This window comes from Mustela erminea, chromosome 8 (genome assembly GCF_009829155.1).
Source record: "Mustela erminea isolate mMusErm1 chromosome 8, mMusErm1.Pri, whole genome shotgun sequence".
Lineage (NCBI taxonomy): Eukaryota > Metazoa > Chordata > Mammalia > Carnivora > Mustelidae > Mustela > Mustela erminea.
Window position 1 is genome coordinate 64,733,567 of NC_045621.1, and position 25,321 is coordinate 64,758,887.

Genomic DNA, 25,321 nt, shown 5'->3' on the forward strand with positions numbered 1-25,321 from the left:
TGCGTGAGTGAATTAGTCTAGAATTTGTTTAAAGGGATTATTGGTGGCTGCACCATGGCTTTCTCTCTTCCGCTATTCTCTTGTTCCCTGTGAAGAGCTATTGCTTCCTGTGTCTGTCTACCTTGACCTCTTCTTGACCTGATAGCATGCCAGCCTCTTAAGAGGCATGAGCAATTGTGACAGAGACCAGACTGAGTAATGGGGTGACAGCATCTTCCATTAGAGCTGTACTCACTATGAATGCTTCTGTAATCCATAAGAGAGCCTGAGGAAAAACACAATGAAAACCTTTCAAGACTGATTCAATTAAGAGCCTCCCAGGAGAGACTGAGCACCAACAATGGAAAATTCAATATTGAGCTCATAGAAAGACACTTCATCTCATAAATGTCCTTTTTTCTCTGATGTATAAGGAAAGAAACTCTGCAGCAACCTTTAGAAAAATGTGGCATTTGGTTTTTGAAAAAGATCTACCTCTTGTAGATTCTCTAATACCAATATTCATAGGAAATTCATTAGCGGAGATGTGCGATTATAAAAGGAATGGCCGCAGTGTCTAAAGCCAATTGTTCGGATGTGCTGTTGAAATCCAGCATGAAATTATCTGTGTCTGTAACCCTAGGCAAAGCTGAAAAAGAAGAGAGGCTGTCAGACTTGATCTGGTAGTGTGGTTGCCAGTAGCTCTGTTCTTTACCCTGTATGTGAATAAAGGAATATATAATGTGCAACCTCTTTCCAAAAAACGAATTCAGTATTAAGCAGCATTCAGGGAACAAGCTGTTTTTCTTTGCCCTAAAAGTAGATCATAATAGTTTATCAGCATGTGTACAGTTTACAAAGGGCTTTGAGCTTATAGGAAAATATTCAGTAAGATTCACTTTTGCAGCAGGGGCAAAATAGACTCAACAGGTGGATGTAAATTATCGTTGATGTCTTCAGGTGTCTAAAGGTGTGATAATGGCATTATGGTTAGGTCTTTTAAAAGAGTTTGAAATATTTATAGATTAAATAATATGGTATCTGAGATTAGTTTCAAAATAAGTCAAGATGGGTGAGGGGAAGGAGATATGGATGGAAACATGCCCACCATGAGTCGATCATTGATGTAACTGCTGATGAGTGTGTCTGTAGGTGGTGGATCTTTCTACTGTTTTATTTTTCCTGGGGTATCTATTTAAGTTTTCAGTAATGACAATTAAAAACCAAAATGTGAAATTTTGAAATTTATAGACAGGATGAGAGTCTCAGAGTATGAACTGAGTTTGACTTAAGGAAGTTGAGTGTGGAAGTCAGATGACTTCTGCTAAATCATTTGCAAGGGGCTCATTACAGCTGACCATCAAGAGGCATGAATCAGCTTTACTCTGAGATGCCATATTGACAGATGGCGTGAAAATTTTAAATGGCAGATGGTGGTGATTATTAAACAATAAACAATGGCAATTTATCAGGAACCAAACAGAAAATAGCTACTTTGTGTTCTTGGCAGTGCATCTTAATTGTCCTTTGTTATGTAACCACTATTCTAGCAGGCTGGCAGGTGTGCTCCGCTCAGACTGGGGAAGTTTAGAAGTACAGCAAGTTTTAAACTCTAGCTTAATGTTAACTATTGTTCCCCAGAATAGAACTTGAGTATATTAAATTAAACAAATACTCCATTGAGGGATGGACTTCCAAGTAAGCATAGTACAGAGCATTTTAACTTAGAATTTGCATCTCAGATGTTTTCATAGGTTATGGGTCAAAGTAAATTTCATAAGTTTCTGACCAAGCATAAATTATCAAAAACTTACCCAGGCTCAGGGCTAACCACCAGGGCTATGAAAATGTATAGGACACCACTGCCACAAGGAGCGTGTGCGCAGTTCTGGTATTGGACAACAAGCTGAAACCGACAGTGGGTGGCCAGAAAGAGTCAACAGAGGTACAGAGTTTTGCCATGGGGCCTCAGGAGAAGTTCTGATTAATCCTGAGAAAGTGATATTTGGGCTGGACCTCAAGGAATAAACAGAGCTGTTCACTTCTCAAAACCAGAGAAGGAAGCAGAACATCAAAGAACACAATATGAAATGGAATACAGGGTACTCAGAAAATAGTTTCTAAGGTTAGAGCATATGGTAAAAATTGAGTATATGTTCCTAAATTTACATGCATGCCACAAGATGGGCTCCCTGTGAAAGGCAAGTAAGGTAAGATCTGAGAATATCCAAGTGTCCAAAAGATTCATGTTCTCTAACTCGAGCAAGTTAAGAAAATGGCAGATGGATTCTCCTGCATTGTTTAAATTATTTTTTCTTTTGCTCTTATTATTAATTTTGTTTATCTGATTTTTACTTAATTTTATTTTTGCCAAGCACAAATAGTCAAATCCTCGTTTTTATAGTATAGAATGCAACGGACTCCACTGTCTTGCAAGATAGGAAGTGAGGGGAGAGAATGTGGGAGAAGAGAGGAAATTGCAAGAGCCAACATTTAGAGGGATGTGCTTTAACTCTCCAGGTCCAATTAAAAACCTGATTCTGAGAAGTTCAATTTGGCAAAAGAAAGAGAGAAAGAGGGAAAGATTACTCTTGCGTCCTTTTTCAGGATTTATGCCTATTTGGTGCCTAAGGAGGGAAAATCCTATGGACTTTCAATCTTCTACACATTGTTTAAACCATGCAGAGTTGGTTCATCACAACAGGTAAAAATAAATATTGACCAAGCATGGTTTGGAGAAAAAAAAAAAAAAATGGGAAGGAATTGGCTTTACTTTCTTAACTCTTCCTAGGTAGCTTGAAATTTCTAGATGATACAGATTGCCTTCAGAATTAGAAATATTAAAGCCATTCTATTTATGGAAAAATTCTATCTATCGTACAAGTACTTGCAGACTTAGTATTTGCCAAACACTCGGCTAGCCACTGAGACCAATAAGGAAAAGGTAAATATTTCAGTCTTTGCTCTTTTGAAACTTCCAGTCTAGGGAGGCAGATGTCAATCACACCCTTTTGTTGGTATTATGAAGAAATATGGGCTGCTGTGAGGATCTAGCCTACTCTAAGGGTCACAGAATAAATCCCCAAGGGATGAACTTGATGCTGCCATTCAAAGAATGAGTAGGGTCTGCTTGACCACTGGGGGGCCCGTGCACCTACTTGGGAATTGAGAAAGTATTTCAAAATTGTTCACAGTGATGGTCTACATTTTTTAAGTATGAGTATTCTGGATTATCTAGATGACCACCTCCTGACCAAGTACTGCCACGTGACTTCACTGCTCACATTGTCTTTGTCTGTGGTCATCTTGCAACAAGGTCTGCTGAGGGGACTGGTTGGAAGCTTGTTACAGAGACAGCCTATGTCTCTGGTGGTTTAATATTTCTAATTCTGATGGTGGTTTCCAAGAGAGTAGTAGCAGCAGTGGTAGACAGAAAGAAGTGTGTTCAAATCCTGGCTCGATCGCTCCATTCGTATGACTGGCTTGAAAACCTAGTCACTCTAACCTCTTCTGCAAGGTTTGGAGATGAAAACAATTTTTTATCTCTGGAGTTTTGAGGGCTAATAATAGGCATAGTAGTGGTGTCGTTTACAGTAGGGATAGGTGTGAGGGGGAAAATAGGAACCTGGTTTTGAAAGTGACTCATAAATACCCGGAGGGGGTGCCAAGGAGGCAATCACACGTCTGTGTCGGCACACTTCAAAACTGAGCCGGGAAACCAAAGCAGAGAATTGTAAGCATGGTTTTGACTATGCGCTCATTTGGTTCACTAGAGTAAGGTGGTAACGAGACCAGAGTTTATATAGAAATAAGGGAAGCTGTGATTTCGGGACCACAGCCCCTGGCCCAGGCAGCCACACTTTAAAAGGGATGTCCCTGTCCGTATCCAAAGACTGTGGACGTGACTGTGCGGCAGGAGCCAGGGAGCCGTGGCAAGAGTGTCCTCAGCATCAGCCCCTTGGGGCAGGTGTATGTAAATGACATGGCAGTTCCAGCGGTATACAGTTGGCATCTGAAAACATCTGTCTCCGCGCTGTATGTATTTCAGAGGGTGAGCACGTGCTGGGCAGCTCCACAGTTTGGTCTGAGGACCCAACTTCAGGCGGAGGTTTAAGGGAAAAAAATGTGAGCTTTGACTTGCCTGTCATTTGTCTTACTCTGCAGGGGGAGAAACAAATCACAGTGGATAATGATAAAAACGCAGAGCATTAGCATTTCATTGGCATTGCACTTTTCTTCAATTCTGCCCGGGTTGGTGTTCACTTGAAACAGCTTCCAAAGTCATTTTGTATTAGCCTCAAAGTGAGGTTTCATTCCCTTTATTGCCTAACATTCTAATAATTTTATTTTCAGGGGCCTAATGTCCTCATTCTTTTCTCTGTTGCGTATCTAATGCTTTTGCTAAAACTAAAGTCTTCGTGGTAAATAGGCCAAAAACAATTATCAAGGCACAGTGCACTGAAAAGTTACGCCTCTGGGCATACATATTGCAAGGCAAGCGTGAGGAGCGGTCCTGTTTTGTCTGTGCTTGTAAATCAGCATATCCAGCAGGGATGCTCTAGGCTGCTGAAGGGAGGGGGGCCGGGCCTGCTGCCAGTTTTCTTGGAATGGGAACCGATCAGGCATTCCCCATTCTCGACACCTAGTGTACTGTGGAATTCATAGGTGCCTTGGCAGATCCAAAGCAGGTGAAATGCCCACTATCATTGCATCCTTAGAGCTCATGCTTTAAAGTAGAAAGCAAGGGAATCTGGGGAAAGTTTCTAAAATGACATAGACACACCTCACAGGACAAGTTCTGGGAAGAAGCCAGGCACAGGAAACCACTGGTACCAGCACCCTGAAAAGGAACAGCCATGGCCTCTTCCAAGAACAGAAAGAAACTTGGTGGACATGAGGAGGAGGGGTAAAAGTTGAGTTTAGAGAGGTCCAGATCCAGGACTTTTGTGAGTCTTGGGAGGTGTTCAGGATTTTATTCTAATTGCAGTGGTGGTGATGAGTAGGTATAAAGCAGGATAGAGATTCTGACAGGTGTGAGTGTCCCTAAAACCTCTTAACACCACTGCTACAGAGAACTAGGACAGCATTCTCCTATGACACCTGTCTCCTCAGAATGGTTGCTTATTTGGGACTTTGGCTACCTTTCCAGGTGGACTGATTTTCCCATTTATATCTTATAGGCAAGGAGGGCATAATTCGCCCTCGTCTCAGGCTACTAGGGCGAATCCTGACCCTCCCAGTAAGAGAAGTAGGGTCATGACATGGCACCTCTATGTCCTCACGTACTTGCCATTCCAAGGGGGAGTAACTCAAGGAAGGCGAAGACACTGTGCTTTACTAGCGGGAGCCTAGTATGAGTGGCTTCTCAAAAATTAACATGAAAATCTCCCTTTATCCAGTCTCTTTCAGTGTTTGAAACATAATAAGCCCAGTGATATATCTTGGGCAACGTGGTGATATTGACTAAATCGAAAGGGGAATATCTTTATCAAGTAAAAATCATTGTGAACATGTTCTTTATAGCAGCATGGACGTTAGGTGACCCGAGTCATCATAACTGGGTGATGAATCACAAACATTGACCAAGGACACTCCATGCTAGATGCCTAACAGGTTGATGAAGTGTGTGCTTAGGACACAAGCAGGGCCATGAACATTTAAAAATATTTTTGGTTCAGCAATAATTAACTGATTCCCAAAGCCAAAAAAGAAAAGGAATTTTTAGGAATTTTCTTACCTGGTTTTGTGATTGGGAATCATTTTTGATAGAATTCTATGTGGGCAAGGATAAAAGCACCACCATCTTTTATGACTTTGGGCTTTTTCATCCACCCATATAGAAACTCTCCCCACTCTGCATCAGGCTCTGTTTGTTGTCTGAATGAGTGTACAAACTCATGCTCTCTTCAGAGGACAATTCCTTAAAAATCCTGGGAGGTTAAACTTATCCTTTGAAGGATAAGCAAGGAGCTACAAAGAGTGAGGTCCTTGAGTATCTCCAAGTTGGGGTAGTTTGAAACCTCAAACATTGGGAATTCTTATACTCAGGACTCTATCCTCCTTGTTAATTAACACAGGGAGGAGAACAAAATTTACATTTCATGCATGGCCTGGTAAGTATCATTCAGCCCCGCATAATCAGAAATGACCCATAATCATCATGTCTACTGACAGCAAAAATGGATTGTAAAAAGTTACTCAGAATTGTTCATAGGTTTAAAAAAAAAAAAAGTATAGAAGGGAGATAGAGAACAAAAGAAAAAAAAAGCCTCCTGAATTGGTTCCCAAACTTAATTGCACATTGAAGTCATCCAGGAACATATTAAAGATATCAGCCCCCAGGCTCTACCCCAGACCATTGAACTTATTAGTCTCTGGAGGGTGGCCATGGCCATCCGTACTCTTCATACTCCCCGGGGAAGTCAAGTGAGCAGCCAGACTAGGAACTAGCCAGCCTGGAGAGCAGGCTCCTTGAAGTACACAGCACATGGTGGAGAAATCAGGTTTCTGGATTCTACAGATGATGGGGGATTGGTTTTGCTTTGAAAAACCCCATCCCAATTCAAAGCTGATTTTGAGCCTTCTCAGTCAGTGTTCTCCATTGTCCAAACTCTGGAAAATACATACTCCAGAAATCATATGCATGTTTATCCATTAACCAAAAATATCTGTTAAAAAAAAAAAAAAGGTATTTGCCAAACACGTGTTGTATGCTTCACCCCAGACTCTTCCCCTTAACGTTGGGGGCCCCCAGACAGTCTTGCACTTGGAAGCTCATCCCTCCACCATCAGGTTCCAAGCCTGATCTCAGTATAAGAAGAACTGAGCACAATAATCTGATAATAATAAGACTTTCTGGCTTCCTGGGATTTTTCTTCTCAGATTTGTTTTCTCAGTACCATCAGGAATGCCATGCTAAGGATACTGACTCATCAGGACTGAACCCTAAAATCAACAGCTATGGCTCCCATCCACATTCTACACCATCTGTATATCCTGGGCATTGCTCACGGTGTCCAGCTCTGGTCCTGAAGACTCAGCTTTGCCTCTTCCCCCTCTAACTGTGGAACATAAATAGGTGCTTTTGAACTACCTTGAAAGTATATTTTCTTATATAATCACCTTGAAAAAAAATTTACAAGTGTTTTTTCTAATTATGACAATAATGCATATATTTGTAAAATATAGAAAATGTTTTATTTTAAATCCTAGAATTAGAAGTAGCCAATGTGAATACTTTTGAATATTCTTTTTAATTTCTATTATACATGTGTGTATAAAATGTAGATATATGAAAATTAGGGATCATACTATGTATAATTATAATTATTTTTCACTTTCATTACATTGTTAGGACTTCCCCATTCATCAGATAGAAGACAGGATTTGAATGTATGAATAACATTCCACCATACAGATATACATTTTTAACCATTTATTTGTGGGAGAGTTTTTTGCCATTAAAAACAGTAGTGCAGGGGCGCCTGGGTGGCTCAGTGGGTTAAGCCGCTGCCTTCGGCTCAGGTCATGATCTCAGGGTCCTGGGATCAAGTCCCGCATCGGGCTCTCTGCTCAGTGGGGAGCCTGCTTCCTTCTCTCTCTCTCTCTGCCTGCCTCTCAGTGTACTTGTAATTTCTCTCTGTCAAATAAATAAATAAAATCTTTAAAAAAAAAAAAAAAAACAGTAGTGCATGGACATCCCTGAACTTAAATTTGTTAACTTATTTCTTTAAAGAAAAAGATAGATAATTACAGGAATAAGTTTATGAGGATGAAGAACCATTTGAAAATATACGTAAGGGGTGCCTGGGTGGCTCAGTGGGTTGAGAGTCTGCCTTCAGCTCAGGTCACAATCCTGGAGACTGGGAATCGAGTCCCACATCTCGCTCCCTGCTCAGTGGGGATTCTGCTTCTCTCTCTGCCTCTCACCCCACTCTCATGTTCTCTCTCTTACTCTGTCTCTCAAAAAAATAAATAAAATCTTAAAAAATAAAAATAAAAATATACTTTAGGGGCGCCTGGGTGGCTCAGTCTGTTAAGCATCTGCCTTCAGCTCAGGTCATGATGTCTGGGTCCTGGGATGGAGCCCCTCATCAGGCTCCCTGCTCAGCAGGGAATCTGCTTCTCTCTCTCTCTCTCTCTTTCACTTTCTTTCTCTCTCTCTCTGCCCCTCCCCACTGCTGGTTTTCTCTCTCAAATAAATAAATAAATAAATAATCTAATAAAAAAAAATTCTTTATATGTATAGCCCAATTTTCTAGAAAGAGTTCACCAACTTACACCCCAACTGTCCACATGTGAGTGTTATTTCACTTTAGGTTTAGAAACACAGTGGTTTATCTTTTTTTTTTATACGCATTTGGTGATAGCTTAAGTCTTATCTCTTTTAATAAATGTGTTAGTCTGAATTGTTCCAACTCCTAGCACATCTGAAAAAACACAACGAATACTCGCATACTCACCTGCATCCATCAGCTGTTAGCACCTGCATGGCCTGTGGCATTTCTTTACACACACTGCATTTCTCTGGTATTTGCCAAGTCCCCTGCAAGTAAGCTGCAGACGCCATGACACATCGGCCCCAAAACCTGGCATACATATATCTTGTTTTAATGCTGTGTGTATTGGGTTATAAACACAGTGGAACATTTCACCCATTTTCCTAAGCCATTTGTGTTTGTGTTGCTTTTGAGAGCTGTCTGGTCATGTCCTTTGCCCACTTTTCCCCTGAGGATGTGACGCTTGCCTCATCAGCCTCTATGATGTCTTTGAGTGAAAGTTATCTTAGATGTTACCCAAATGCCCCTTAAACCCTCTGCGGGGGCGGGGGCTAGGCCCTGTACACACAGGGAAGCTTCCTCTGTGATTTAAGGTGTGGCCGTGGCTATTCTGTCTGGGGGAGCGGAAGCCTCATTCAGTCTGTTGACCGTAAGCACTCTTCCTGATCAGGGACTCTGGGAAGCAGTACTTGAGGGTGAATGGATAAGCACGACGAAACACTCAAACTGGTAGGAACACATAGAGTATCTTGTCCTTTCAGTGATGTGATTGTTTTGCCTTCCACACACACACACCCTCTGTATACTGTCTTTTAAGTATTTGAAGATGAGTCTTACCAAATAAAACCACTATGCGTGGGGCCACTACTTTGATACGTTGTTGGCAGCAGGGATTTCTGCAGAAGAACTCTTTGCTCTCCAGCTCCTGAGCCCGCACGCCCTCGCAGAGAGGTGGGCCTCTGGAGTCAGACCAGGAGGGCTCCGGGTTGGCTGCATGGCGCCTTCCCTCTCTCCAAGGCAAAGGCTTCACATCGCTTCCTTCCTCGGTGAATTGTCTGAATACGCACCGGCTCTGAGCTTGCCAGCCACCAGGTCCCAGCAGGCCCGTTCCCATCCTGACAATGACGGCGGGGCCGGGAAGGAGCTCTCAGCGGCCAGGCCCTGAGCTTTGCACAGGCACTTCTCTCTTCCGTGTTCGAAGGCATGACTATTTGTCTTGTGGCTCTCTTTTTATTAGTGTAACATTTAATCCCAGAAATGTGGTGGTATTAAATGTCAGGCTGAGTTTGTGTAAGGCCTAGCCTTCATGCAAGATGCAGACACGAGTAATGCCTCCGGGGAGCGCTCGCTCCTCCTCTCGGGCTCCCTTCCCCAGCCATCCGCTCCTCCCCCTTCTCTCCCCTTCTCCACTCTGGCCTGTTTCCCCCCGCCCCTCAAGACAAGATCGAGCAGGTGTTGTACCTGTGGTTTCCAGGAGCTCTCCAGTATCTCGCAAAATGCATTTGTTCACAAAACCATGAGATAAGAAAGTAACAGAAGGTGAATGCAGAGGCCAGGTGGGTTTCATAGTTGACAGCCGTAGCTCCAAACATACCAACAAACCCATATGGCAGGGACAGAAGTGATCACATGTGCTAATTATGTGTGTTTAAGTTGACCCCTCTACCCTCTCAGGATCCCCCCACCCATGATAATGACTGAATCGAGAGAGGTGCCTGGTTTGTTCACATGTAATAAAATGTGACTGTCCCTGGAGTGAGCACTGTAAACAACCCCTCCCACAGAGGGAGGGACTCTGGCCCCGATGGGGTGTCCTTCTCTTCCTTGGCCTCACTCCTCCTCATTACGCCCAGAAAGCACCCTTTCTCCCACTCACACGAAGACCACCAGCCTGAGGGGGCCGGGGGCAGCCGCTGGTGCCACCACAAATGAGGGCTGCCCATTCCCATCTCCTCGTCCAGAGCTGGAAGCTGGGGCTTTATGGAGCAAGGCTGCCCCTCTGTGCTCTGAGTGGAGGTGGCTTTCGGGGAAATCCACGTGGCTCTGTGAAAATCTGCCCTCTCTGCCCCAGTTAAGACCTTTAGTGGCTTCTGTTAGCACTTAGCTATCTGTCATCATTCTCCAATGGTTTTCTCAATTTTAACTTAAACTAAATTGATGTATGTGATTCTGTACACATTACAGTTCAATATCTGTTATAGAAATTTTATGGGATCTGAAAAACCACAAAGAAGGGGGGGAAAAAAATCCAGTCCCATATTTCTGAGATAACCGCTATTCGAAATTTGGTATCTTTGTTTCTAACATTTCGTGGGCTTAGAATTACATCTTTTTTCCTTACCAAAATGGGATCATTCTGCACACTGTGTTTTATAGCTTTGCCTTTCTCATTTAACATTGTACCGTAAATAATTTTTCTATTTCATTAATGTTCTTCTATTACATAATTTTATTGGCTACAGAGTGTTTTATCCTAGGAAAAGGTCATTGTTTATTTATGAGCGCCCTATTTTGGGACATTATTTAGGATGTTCCAAGTAGTGTGCTGTTCTAAATAATATTTAACTGAACATCCTTAAAGCTGAATCTTTTCACAAATCCCTAATTACTTCCTTAGGACAAATGTTTGGAAACAGAATCACAGACTCGGGAGATGTGCACGTTTTGATATATATTGTAACCCTACCCACAAAATACAGAATGCCAATTTGTATTCCACCCCCTGCTTCCAACTAGATTATAAATTCTGTGAAGTACACTAATATAGACACCCCCCCCCCCGTAGTGGGGGCCAGTACGGGGCATGGAGTACAAACTTAATAAAAATAAAATATTAATTCCCCTTAATTCTCTTGGTTCCTGAATAAATTAACCAAGCTTCCCTTGCTACCTTTGCTTGCCACCATGTTATGCAAAAGACGGGTCCCACTCAGCTAAATATCAATGATAGCAGTGACCCTGATCAGAAAACCCGATTACCTCAAAACCGATACTAATGGCTAACACACCTGGTGAGGTCCCAGCAATAAGTATCAGCTTGAAAGAATCTGGGGGCTTTAATATGGATGGGAAGCTTACTGCTTACCATGATACTAATCACCCGTTATTACAAATGAGTTGATTACCTTCCTAAGGAGAACAGGACTCAGGATGTGGCTTAGGATGTGTGGTCTGGCATCACAGGTTACCGTCCTAGAACACGGAGCACTGCTGGTTGATAGGGTGTAGACTCTCCAATGTGAGCCAGTCTTGTTTCAATAAATCAATCAGGGCTTTTTCCTCATATGAAAAACCTCATTCTTCCTATTCCTCCTTCTCTCCCACTGCTGCGCACCATTCTGGAGTGCTCGTTTCCATGAGCTACAGCCACTGGGCATTGTTTCTGAGAGCCGCCATGTTTCTCAAAGATACTGTTCTCTCCCTTGCTCTTGTTTCTGAGACCCAATGTCCGTTTACCAAGATCTCTGTGGTAGCGTCCTGCCCAGCATCCCCACATACCTTCTCTCTCCTGATGGAAGCCATTAGCCCAAACACAGTTTTTATGAGTTTCTTCCTAAAAGCAAGGCCTTAATCCAGTTCCGCCCATCCCCCATCCCCAAATCATCCAAGACATTCCCTTGTTTTCCACTCGAAGTTCAAATTTCTCTTCCCAGCAAGAAAGACCTTCCACTAAATCCTGCCAGCTAACGCTCCTTCTCTCACAACTGCCTTTCAGGTATAGTTTAACTATTCATGATTCCTTATGTACACTCTTTGCTTTTTCAAGTTCTAGAAGCCTTTGCTCAAAATAGTCCCTTTGCCCGGAATGTGTGTTATAAGATACTCTACCCTAACAATCAATGCGTTTGTTTTTCTCCTGTGCTTATTTGTAAGCTCTTTGAGTATAGATACTTAATCTCATCCATCTTAAAAATCCCTCTCAGGGATACAGTTGCATGGGTTTGTGAAAGGAGACCCAGGATGTCTGGTTAAGTTCAGAGATGTCATTTTTTTGTATTGAACATAAAATAGAGGAATATAGTGATCATGGAGGGCGGGGAAAGGTAAGAATATTGGTTTTGACCCTGGTGTATGTCCAGTGGCATCCAGTTATAGAGTCTGTGACTCAAGTCTTTCACACAGATTGAAAACTAAAGAGAGCAACATCGTACAGCCGGTTGTTGGTAGCTTCCAGCCCTGCTGGCTTGGACAGAAATGTGAGCCAAGGGCTGTGGGTATATTTCCAGGGACAAGTCATGCCTAGCCATGTGTGTCCCTGCTGCCCGGTTCCATGAGGAACGACTGAGGGTGTGTGAGCAAGGAACGGGCACGAAGCTGGCAACCATGACAAGGCTTAGCCTTGTGCTTTCTAAAGAATTCCTAGAGCCCTTGTATTCTGATTAAAATGCCTCAGTGCTGAAAGCTAGGGCTGCCCCCGCTATTTCAGAAGCCTAGAACCACTATGCAGAGGTTTGACTTTGTAAATACGACAGATTCTCAAGGCCTTAAGCCCTTCATCGGTCCCTTCCTAAAGATGAGGTAGGCTATATACATTTTGCCTGGTTTTCTACTTTCTTATCCTTCTCCCACCACCCCCGTATTTCCAGAAGTAAAGCAAAACCAAACCTTTCCTGCTTTCTTTTTTGTTTTTTTTTTTCCTTTCCTGCTTTCTTGACCTTCGTTGTCTGGTTTTAAATTCAGAGAAACGAATGTGACTCGCTTGAGAAGAATGCCTCTATACACGTGGGCTCTCTTATTCATGGAGAAGATAATCAGAAAAAATAAAATTGTAGGTACATCTAAAAACATAAGAATTTGTATGGGTATTTATGTTAGAGTTTAAAGAACCTTTTGTAATCATCTTATCCAAGGTCTTTATTTTGTAGATGAAAAAAAAAAAAAAGACTCCCAACATCGTAGCACCAGTGAATCAAGACTGAACATAGAATCCAGGTGTTCTGACTTACAGTTCAGAGATAAAACTCCATGCTGTTCATCCCTTTCTGAGGAAGCACACTTCCCACCCACACTCCCCAGCTTGTCCATTCTACCGAAGTGAGTCCGATAGTTGACATTATTTCAATTCTTTTTTTAGCCAGAATGCTATGATTATAATAAGTGCTTTTATTCACCAATTGCCTTGTTCTTGTTCAATGCATATAGTTTCTTATTTGTTATTTTTCTTTCAAACTTTTGAGGCCTGCAAAAGCAAATTTTTCTTGTCTAAATCTTTTCATTCACTCCACTAGAGGGTTTTTTTTTCCCTTTTCCTCCCCCTTCCTCTTATGTGGGGGATAGAGAGCAGTTATTTGCTTGTTTTCCTTGATTTTCAGCCTCTTCCAACTTCCAGCTTCTAACAGCCTCTTACCAGCTCCTATTTACTCTAGGGAGGCAATTCTTTGTTTCACTCTCCAGCCAGTTAACATGGTGCAGTATCCCTCAACACTGTAGGCCTGTGATATATGTCTCTTTGCAGCAGCATTTCTAAAATTTTCAGAAATATTTCCCAAAGATACATTAAAGATCGAATCCTAGCAGCATTTAAATAAAAACAGAAAGAGATTTTAAAAAAAAAAAATGTGTTGGTAACACTTCCCAGAGGTGAGGTTATTAGAATCCAGTACAATGTGACTAATTCCATGTATAGAAATGCCACACATCAGATCATGTTTCCACACACACGGACACTAGAAGTGAGATTTCGTACAACCTAGGTAGGAGTCAGAGACTAGGTCCTTCTTTCCTCTCTCCCCCAAGCCCTGTCTCTACCCTCCCTCTCTACCTACAGGCAAGGGGAAGGAGTTGGCATGGCTTAGTGTGGGGAGGAGTAGGTGGCAGTCAGGACCAGGACACCTATAGCAGGGACCATCCTGTAAGCCAGAGTTTTCCAGAGGGTTGGGAAACCAGGCATCAAACACTGAGGGGACCATACAAAAATATGTGGTCCAGAAAGTGAGAAGTAATTATGGTCCGAGTCTCAGAGCTAAGAAGACATGAGATGTGAGAATAAGGATGTCAGTCAGGAAGGAAGGAGGAGGGAGATCTCTTTTTCAGGAACAAGATACTCTTTAACTCACCATTTGGACCTGTTAACCAGTAGGTGCCTGCTAGGAGAGAGGGCCCGTTTTTCTTAAAGGACCAGAGGATGCATGTCTATTTTTTCTTTAAAAATATACAATTAATACTTGTTCAGTTTTGAGATTTTTTTTTTTCAATGGTTTCAGATTAACCTATTATCTGATTCATTACTCTAGGAAAACTTCTTGATAAGGCAGCAAGTTCTCACAACCAGACTTCTAGGCAGATGAAGGTGGGGCTGATGGGAAGTTCTGATACTTGTGGTACACACACAGTTTCTCAGATAACGCCGACTCTCTTCAAGCTTCTCAACAAAATGGGGAGAGTTGGATCCCTGAATAATTAATATGGAGATTCTCCCTAAGCCAAGATTCTACTGGAACCTTCTCAAGGGATTTTTAAGAGGCAGAAGGACAGCATTTCTCCTTGTCTTGCTAGCCTGCCAACCCAAACATGATGTCTTCTGATCCTCCCTGTTAGCTCTTTTGGGGTTCAAGGTTTTATGAAAAATACACATCCTCTGTTTGATAATTTTTTTAAAAAGAGAAGGAGAACAAGAGATATATGTTTAAATTAAAAACAGGGTACCTGGGGGCGCCTGGGTGGCTCAGTGGGTTAAGCCTCTGCCTTCAGTTCAGGTCATGATCTCAGGGTCCTAGGATGGAGCCCCGCATTGGGCTCTCTGCTCAGCAGAGAGCCTGCTTCCCCCTCTCTCTCTGCCTGCCTCTCTGCCTACTTGTGATCTCTCTGTCAAATAAATTTAAAAATCTTAAAAAAAAAAAAATCAGGGCACCTGGATGATACAGTTGGTTGCACGTCTTACTCTTGGGTTTCAGCTCAGGTCATGATCTCGGGCTCCGTGCTTAATGCAGAGTCTGCTTGGGATTCTCTCTCCCTTCCCTCTGCTCCTCAACACATCTCTCTCTCTCTCTCTCTCAAATAAATAAGCCTTAAAAGCAAAACAAAACCCTCCAGTATTGTGACTTTGTATAATTAAATAAGCTTTTGCAATCCTGGTCTCCTGACCAAAAAGGTAGTATCATATCTGACCCACTAACTTTATAGGTTATTCATGAGACTAAATCTAATAAACATGAAAATTCTTGGAACATCTTTCCAGTGGAAGTATTCCTATTATCCAAGCTCTCCTAAATCATTCACTTGACTAGATGGTGACATACCTTACTGATGCTTTTTCACCATTTATCTCTGGAGATGCTCATTTTAAATCTCCACATTGAAATCCAGCACACAGGCATGCATATGAGGCTGTGTTCTTCATGTCATTCTCCAGGCAAAGTGCAGACCACATCACTAGTGTGGGCTGCGGTCAAGGGAATAACCACTGGCCTAGCACACTGCAGACTCCTCTGACCTAAAAGCCCTTCCTGCACAGAGGTTGCTATTTAAAAAGCTAATGAGAAAATACAAATGGCCCCAGGTCCTAGCCACTACCTGAAATGGAAAACCAGAATGAGAGAGACTCATTCCCAAGAAGCAGGTAACTCCAGCAGCGTGTGTTCCTGTTGTAAATAGCCACCCTGGAAAGGACATCTTCCCGCAAGGCCACTAGACCTTCCCACTGCACATCCTGCCCGAACCCAGTTGGGTCCCCACAGGATACGTTCAGTGACCTCTAAGAATGGTCAGGCTTTTCTACTTTCACTTAGTTGGTTAGATTCAGAAACTTTGAAGGTAAAACAGAATCTCACAACCTAGAGTCCCACTCTCGTATGCATTTGGCCCTTGTTTTCTCTCACTGCTACAAGTACTGTTCAGAGCCCCCAGGGGAAGGGAAATGGGAGAAAACAGCGGGGAGCCCATGGCTAGCAGTCCGAGTCTCCTGCTCCACCTCCGCCTGGGGTGCTTCCCTGTCACTGGTCCTGCAAGGAATGATTCCCTACAAGGGACCTGAGCAAGAAGGAGCCCTTACAGAGAAAGAGTGGGCAGGTTTGGGGAAGTTTCAGAGCCTGGTCCATCCTAACCCTGTGGTGGTGGGGTGATAGTTTTAGACTCTTTTAGAAAACTGGAAGGATGGTTTCCTGGAATCTGAGACTCTTAGACGTCTGCCTGTCGAGCAGGCACAAAGTATCTCTCCCCCTTTCTCCCATTTTTAGAGCAAGACCTTTGCTTTTATATCTTGAATATCTCAGATACATGACAGAGTAATAGTGAAAGGCATTATATGATGTCCAGTCAGGAGATCATTCCATCAGGATTTAAAGTTTGAATGGGGTGGGCCATGTGGGAAAACCGGTTAAATAGACTAAGTATGTCATTTAAGCAAGAGGGACCTGTTATGGCTAACAGAAAGCAGATGATGGACCCAAGAGGTTAAAAAAGGAGGTTAAAAAAAAAAAAAAAAGAGCAGGGAATGACAGGCCATAGGAAACACAAATGTTAAAAGAGCAGGTGTGTCTCTGTACTTTCCCTGTGGTAACATGGCAGTGGTTGGCCCTATGCCCGGGCCAAGGGTGAAAAACTAAGGAAAGATCTGGGGGAGCTGAATAAAGACTGTAAGAATAATAGAGCCTGAAGGCCCAGACCAGTAGTCAGGCAGGTTCAAATCCCAGCTGGCCCCCACCTAGATCTGACCTTGACATAGTTATTTATATTCCTTGTGTTTCAGTTTCTTTATCTGTAAAATAGATAAGGGATAGGGATTAAATGAGCCCTTGTAAAGCCTGAGCCCATTTCCTGGCATATAGTTAATACTCAATAAATCCTAGCTAGTATAAGTATTCCCACTATACAGGGATCTCACAGGGATGTTGAAAAGACTAAGTGAAACAGTATGTGTAATATGTATGGCGCAGTGCTCAACACACAGTAGTAGTAAAGAACAGCGTGAGACCCACACCAAAGTCTGTCTTAAGGGGCATAAAGGCAACAAAGAGCTGGGAAGAGGGTTGAAAATAAACGTGCTGGAAGCAGGATACATCCTAAAGAACTTGGCCTTGGCTAGAAGCGACTCAGATTGGCAGATGAGTAACACAGACATGCAGACCAGCCATGGAGGAGTTGGGAATTCGGGCAGACGGCAAGGGAGCACCAAAGGCTAATTTTCAGAAAAAGAGCTTCCCCAGCCAGGAAGTCCCCACTTATAAGAGTATAAGTGACTGATTCCTAAGTCTGGCTAGGCTGGGACCGAAAACTAAAAATAAATGAATCGACCCCACCATGTCGTATCCAGATGGGAATATAGCAATACTGGTTATGTCCATTGCCAAATGAAAGATGGATGGTTTATCTGTGTTCAACTTCAGCTTCACGTTAGAGAAATTATTTCTCTGTCTGCTATAGACTTCATGAGTCTGTTGTCCAAAATAATTAGGTACCCAAGCTACAAACTACCCAGAGCTATCCTAAAAACCTTGCCAACAAACAATAGTGTCTTACAGAAGCCTGAGCTGCTGGGGGGCTGTCTTGTTAAAAGGAAATTGTAAGTGTGGTTTTAAGCCTTTGCAGCCTTGACTACCCAACACTTGACAAGATGACTCTTTAGGCCGGGAGCTTTTATTACCTTAGGAAAACCAGGACAGAGAGAGATTACTTATCACAGTGAATTAATTATGAGACTCTTTTTTTCCAAGTGTTAAGTACCCAACATTTCTGTTCAGAGTCAATTTTATTTTATTTTTTAAAGATTTATTTATTTATTTGACAGGCAGATCACAAGTAGTCAGAGAGGCAGGCAGAGAGAGAGAGAGAGGAGGAAGCAGGCTCCCCGCTGAGCAGAGAGCCCAATGGGGGGCTCCATCCCAGGACCCTGAGACCATGACCCAAGCCGAAGGCAGAGGCTTTAACCCACCGAGCCACCCAGGCGCCCCTCAGAGTCAATTTTAAATGCTTTTCTATCAGCATCTACTTTAAAAGGAGTAAAACATGCCAGCAGATTCTTGGACCGTCTTTAGGTCAAATCTGTGTTTCATTTATGTTTTGAGTAGGTCCAAAGGAAAATATATGCCAGAGAAACGCACATTCATGAAATATACTGAAGTCTGTCTGGGAAAGCAAAACCAAGACCATTCAAAAGCTCTGAAGTAAAGAACACCTTAATTTGGACAAAAAGCAAATTTTACTTTGTAATCTACACTCACTTGCATTATTCATTCAGCTTTGCTCAAAGTGAGACCGTGACCCCGATTCTCCTAGAGAAGCAGTTTTGGCTCTCTTTGGATATTAGACACAGGTCCAGTCATTGTTGTGGATTTTATACAGATCATTCCAGAAACCCCCAACCCAGGGCTCAGATGGAGATCTTTGGTGGGGCTGAAGAGAATGAGTGAGGGAAAGCCTGTGGCCGCTTGCCGTGGTCAGGCCCAGGTTCATCATCAACGTCGACCCATAACTCATCCACAAGATGAGAGCACTCGGGCCTCTGGTCTTTAATATCTCATGCACTGTTATATGGCCCTACCTCTAAATTACTGGAGAATTTTTAAAGTAAGATTAGAGTCAAGAGTGAGCATGTTCTTTAACCTTACATATCAAAGATAATGAACATTAACTTTGAGTTGTCAGTCATGAGAATGAAGAAATGAAGCATTGGCTACAGCTTTCCCAAATGAGATGCAGGGGAGATCTTTCTATACAGTGCTATATTATGAGACTTGCAGAATTCTGAGGCCTGAGATAGCAGATGTCACACTGATGCTTAGAATATAAGTCCTTAAATATTAAAGTCATATTAAAATGAGACTACTGTGCTTTCTTGCTAAAGAAAAAAAAAAGTTGTAAACTTTCCTCTGGTGCCTGCATGTATATATCCCTGGCTCTGGAGAGTCTATACAGTGTTTCTGTGATGATTTAAGATGAAGAATCCATTAAAGCTAAACATGAGCACAGATAAGTATAAGGCATCATCAAGATAAATTCTTGTGATTCATTAAACATCCATTAAAATAACTCATCAAGGCTAATCTGTTCGGGTGGTAAGTGGTGCTTCTGCTCATCCCCAGCGAATCGCAGGGAGCTCAGCTCAGCCCTGCAGGCATCCATCTTCATCAGGAATCGTGCAGGAAGACCTAACTGCAGGCTAAGCCTCCTCATTGCATTGTTCAGCAAGATTCTTAGAAAGGGGAGAGTAACCCACAGATGGAGTGATTTTTTTTTTTTTTTTTTTTTTTTTTTTGTGCTGGGAGCCACTCTTCAGCTGATGGTTCTGGCAGAACAGACCTATTTGAGCATGTTTTGCACGTGTGTGATGTGCCATCTAGTGGTTGAATGAGCCTAAGTTAATGAAAAGGAAAAGAGTCCTTTGTTGGTCCCTTTCTGGCACCTTTGCAAACTGTCCACCACGTGATTTGAGCAGGAGCAGGAGGTGTCACACTGTAGGCTATCACTTGGGAAAGGGAAAAAAAATTCTGTTTTCTTAGAAGCCATGTGTTGAACCCAAATAGTTGTAGGGAGGGGAAGCACTGGTATTATAGTAATTATGGAAGCCAGAGGTTGCAAATTGGTGGCATTTGGCCTGCAGAGTACTTTTCCCATTTTATATTATTGAGATGTAATTCACGTATATAGTATATTGCACAACTGTTCAGCGTATAGTTTGATACATTTATTTGTAAAATTTATATAGGTATAATCTGTGTCATTACCACACAGATCAAGACCTGGAATATTTCCAGCATCCCAGAAGCTTACCTCTGTCAGGGCTTAGAGATAGCCCCTCTTCACAACTCTGTCACCGTAAATTCACAATAACATCATGAAAGTAGATACTCCTAACCCTAACCTCCAAGGAAGGATAAAATCCTGTACTCCCCATTTCAACAGTTTGCCCAAAAAGGAACAAGTTTCTCATCAAACACTCTGCAGCGAATCAAAGACCCCATTTCCTGGGTTTGCTGCTTTTCAGAGTCCAGGTGCCATAATGAGATCTCTCCCCCTAGTCTAAATTGTTTTTCTTACCAAGCTTCTCACTGAGAGATGGATCCACTCGGTGCACTGATTGTATTTTCCCAAGTGTCTCTGCAGGCACCCAAGTCAATTTTCAAAGAAATCCCATTACTCGTGAGCAATATCTCAGAGGCGCCACGGATTGTCATGGCAAAGCCTATGAATTCTGATGTAGCATTTTAGAAATTAATGTGACTGCCATGTCACCAGTGACTGTATGACACCTGCTCAAATTAAGTCAAGCAAATACTAATGGTGAGAAAGTCTCTCAACCTGTAATCCGGCAAAGGTTAATTTCTAACGAATAGCATAATGCAATCATTGTTGCTATTTCTACAGGACCTCTTTCTGTTCAAAAGAAACTAGATTCCCTTCTGAATGTCCAAATATACAGTATGTCAGGAAGCAGAGCTAGTTCTGAAATAAAATTGATTTATTCCAGACCTGCCTTTGTACATGCCTATTTAATTGATTACGAAACAAACACACAATCAACCAATATGTCTCCTGAGCATGTTACTTCTGGGTGTTTTGTGAGGTGCTGGAGATAGAAAAGCAGAAGACAGATGGGGTCTCCCTCACTGCCCTGGAGTTCGACCTTGTTTAGATTTGCTGGCCTCCGGCTTGCAAACTGACATTTAGAAAGATGGCTATTTCTTGGGATAATAAACAAGGATAAAATACAGGCTTACCTTAATGTGCTCCTCCTTTCAAATAACTTGTATATTTTTCTAATTATTTGTGATATATTTGGAAAAAACAAAGATTGTAAAGAAGAAAATACAAAATTCTCTAATGCACCAAAAAAAGCCTATAATGGCATTGTTTAATTCTTCTCAAGGCATTATAATTTTCCGTTTTTCTGTGGGGGGGGCATGTAGTTACAATTGCAGTTGGCTTTGAACAACATGGATTGGAACTGCACGGTCTACTTATACATGGATTTTTTTTTCAATAAATACAGTACAGTACTATAAATGAATTTTTCTTATGATTTTCTTAATACTTTCTTTCTCTAGCTAACTTTACTGAAAGAAGACAGTATATAATATATATAACATACAAAATATGTGTTGACTGTTATAGGTAAGGTTTCTGGTCAACAGTAAGCTATTAGTAGTTAAATTTTTGGCGAGTCGAAAGTTACACATGGATTTTTGACTGCATAGAGCTTTGGTGCCCCTAACCTGTGTTGTTCAAGGGTCAATAGCATTTATTTTATGAAGTTGAGGTGATACTATGTATTTTGTTCTATCATAAGAAACTCTTGAAACATGTTTAATATTTGAGTGAGTTCATAATTTCTGGAATAAGAATGAAAACTAATTTCTTAACCATTCCCTACTATTGGAAATTTTGATTGTTTGTTGTTTCTAAAACAGTTACAGAGGTTTAATGTTTACGTATTTGAAATGAAGTCTTTGACTTTCTACCACACTCAAGGCCAGAACTTTCCAGATAGTGTTAAATAATACTGGTGATGCTAGCTGGCTGTGGTTTGTTCCTGATTATAAAGGCAGTAACTGTGGTGTTGTTAAATATGAAGGCAATGTCTGACTTGAGTTGGGTAAAAATCATATTAAGGAAATCCTTTGAGTTCTAATTTTTAAACATCAACAATGGGGAATTGAACATTACCAACTGTCTTTCAGTGCTATTGAAATAATTAGGTTTGTCCCAGTTTGGCCTATGGGTGTAATACATTATATTAACAGTTTTCCTAATATTGTCCCCTTCCACCAGCATGAATTCTACTATACTGAAGACTAATATACTTGTAATGAATTGTCAAATTTAATTCCATATTACTGATTTTGAGATTTTAACATCCATGTTTATTGTACATTGTTCTTGAGAGACAACTAGTGTGACAGGATCTAGATATACTCTGTGCATTTCATTCTGGTCTGTAAATGTGGGTTGCTGAAATTAGGGACAGGGAGCCTGTTTGTGTCTATTATTCACTCTCCCTTTTTCTTTACTTCTTATCCCAACTGCACATTGAGGGTTTTTTTCCCTTTAGTGAATTGACAAAGTACTCCTCTTAACCTCTCTCAAACCATGCATCGCACTCTTTCATATATTAAAATTTTCTGTTTTCTGTTCTTGCAAAGGGGGTCTTTGTCTTACGAGTTTGCCCCAGGTGGCTGCCCATTCTGCTCTTGATAGTAGGTTACCAAGAGAACTAATTACTTCAAATACTTTTGCCTACCTCATATATACACCATTCGTTGTATTCAAGTAATTAAAAAAAAAATCAATCCAGGTGCCTGGGTGGCTCAGTTGGTTAAGTGTCTGCCTTCGCCTCAGGTCATGATCTCTGGGTCCTGAGATTGAGGCCTGCATCAGTCTCCCTGCTCAGCCCAAGTTTGCTTCTTCCTCTTTCTCTGCCCATCCCCCTGCTTGAGCACTCTCTCTCAAGTAAATAAATAAAAATAAAATATTTTCTTTTTTAAGGATTTTATTTATTGGGAAGCCTCGGTGGCTCAGTCAGTTAAGCAACTGCCTTTGGCTGAGGTAGTGATTCCAAGGTCCTGGTACTGAGTCCCGCATCAGGCTCCCTACTCTGTGGGGAGCCTGCTTCTCCCTCTGCCTGCTGCCCCCTCTGCTTGTGCTTGCACGAGCTCACCCTCTCTGACAGATAAATAAATAAATAAATAAATAAATAAATAAATAAATAAATAAAAATCTGTAATCTATGAGAGAGAGCGCACAAGTAGGCAGAACGGCAGGCAGAAGGAGAGGGAGAAGCATGCTACCTGCTGAGCAGGGAGCCCAATGCGGGGGCTCGATGCCAGGGCCCTGGGATCGTGCCATGAGCCAAAGGCAGACGCTTAACCGACTGAGCCAATCGGTGCCCCCAAAATAAAATTTTTTTAAAAAAATCATTCCAATATTTACCTCAAGCATCATTTCACAATGATATCTTTCAATTGTCAATTCTTTCCCAGAGGAAGGCTTATAAAATTAAGTACATTATAGGGTCTCCCCAACTGGACTGTAAACCACTTGAGGACAGGGATTGGGTCTTAAGTGCATTCTGACCACTGCTGTGCTACGCATAGAGTTTAGACTTATTAACGAGTGTCTCTGGAATTAATTAACCCTTTCTTTCCCCCTTGCACTATAATGTTATCGAATGGTATTCCTCACGCTTACTTAAGGACCAAAAGCAACTTTGAAAACAAAACAGACCTTTTAACAAGTAGTAAGAGAGAGCGTCACAACCAAAAAAATGGGACGGAAATGAGCGGAGGAAACGACAGCAGGCGAAGGACGAGCTGAAGCACTTGGCTCAAGCTAGAGCTTAAATAATGGATGTTATGACACCAGGGACATCATTACAGCGATGACTCTTCCAAGTACCTGGTCCGACTTCAGACCATCCTTGCAGGGCGGATCTAATTAGTGGGTATTGCTGGCCTTGTGCTTCTGGACGGCAGTTGACGCTCCTTGGAAGGCAGACGGAAAAGTTGTGTTCCATGATTCCTTTCTCTTTTTCCTTAGGGTGTTAAATACCACATTATTTGAAAGCTGGGAGATCGTTGGACCTTACCCTTCCTGGTGGGTTTTTAATCTGCTGCTGCTGCTAATACAAGGCTTGAACTGCTTCTGGTCTTACTTAATTGTAAAAATAGCTTGCAAAGCTATTTCAAAAGGCAAGGTAAGCTGAAACTTACTGTTTCTGATACATCCCAGAAAATTATGTTTTTTGCTTCTTCTTAATCAACAAGAACACTATCATTTTGAACTTTATGAAATCTTGTATTTTTTCTTCATAATTTAGCATAACCTCCTGGAAACACAAACCAAAATTTTGTTTTTCTTCTACTTAGTTAATTTTTTTAAGTTTGTAGCATTGGTTTGCTGATGATTCCCACTGATCTGCATTTATAATTTTAAACTAAATGATATGTTATTTGTCGTGTTCTTTCTTTCCCTCTGTCTCCCATGGTTCTTCTCTGATTAAACTTGTGCTGAACAGAAATTTAATAACTTCTTTCCTTTTATGATGCAGTATGCCCATTTACGATTTTTCCAATAAAACTTAGTTAAATCTCTCTGTTTAAATATGGACTCATGAGGCTGATTCAAATAACGTTTCTTGGGAACAGTGACTTTTCCAGAATGTTCTCTGTGACATTTTCTTACTTTCATTGTTTATTCTCTTCCTTCTGCCACCCTGGAAGGCTGGGAAGTGGAACCCTTTACATGTAAGTTCCTCATACCTCTCTCTCTCCCCGCTTGTTCCGGGTGCCACGTTAGCCTGTTGGAGGGCACTCAGAAAAAATGCTTTTGTTTCCATGCGTCTTGTTCTAGCTAATAAGTTGGCACTGACCCGAAGCTTTCACTGAACTGTGGCTCCCACCAGGTGCAAGGGATACTAGAAACAGCTCAGTGAATAGTGCCCTTTGCAAGAGCTTGCATTCTGCTAAATTTTGCACCATCCAACAGAAGGAGAGGAATTTTTTTCATCAGTGTGTAACATGTTTACTAAAAAAAAAAAAACCAGAAATAGACAAAAGTTAAGTAGAAGAAACAAAACTAAGTTGGGGAAAGGATCACCATGGACCAGAATGGAGGCCCGAGCGTCAGCTCTTGCCCCTGTCTGCCCTGACCACCTTGTCCTCGGTGAGGTAAACAGAGCTGGCCCCTTCCATGGGACTTGGGACATCTAGTCGCGTACTGTGCAGCCAGTTCTCAGTATCAGCTCTTATATAAATCCAAAATATTTTGATCAATAAAATGTTCAGAGACGAAAGTTCATTTTTGCTCTGTGACCTCTTATTCTTTAAAATGAGCACTTGTAAGCACTGGGTGTTCTACATAAACAATGAATCTTGGAACACTATATCAAGAATTAATGGTGTATTGTATGGTGGCCAACATAAGACAATAAAAAAAAAAATGAGCACCTGTATTTCTATTAAACACTCCTTTTCCTCCTCTGGATACAAATTACATCAATATGCACAGTGCTGTCCTCATGGTAACAGTAACCAAGGACAGGTGGATCCGATTACTTGTATCCTTATTGCATTGCTCTTTCCAGCAGACACAGTCTTACCAAGAGACGATTATTAATCTCATTGCAGATGCCA

The 25,321-nt window shown here is 41.8% G+C and overlaps 1 protein-coding gene across 3 annotated transcripts in view; it reads left to right on the forward strand.

Moving 5' to 3' along the window:
- The window catches only part of CERS6 (ceramide synthase 6), a 312,414-nt gene that overhangs the window by 279,711 nt on the left and 7,382 nt on the right, over positions 1-25,321 (forward strand). Inside the window, exons 9-10 of one of the 3 annotated variants that reach the window (XR_004288761.1) lie at positions 23,363-23,627; positions 23,727-23,815. Coding sequence is in view for 2 of the 3 variants with exons in the window: in XM_032355853.1 (XP_032211744.1) it covers positions 23,727-23,883; positions 24,410-24,433 (181 nt within the window). In the remaining variant the exon portion in view is untranslated. Of the gene's footprint in view, positions 1-23,362; positions 23,628-23,726; positions 23,884-24,409; positions 24,434-25,321 lie in introns of those variants that run through there. The other 2 variants (XM_032355853.1, XM_032355855.1) reach the window with 2 other exon arrangements.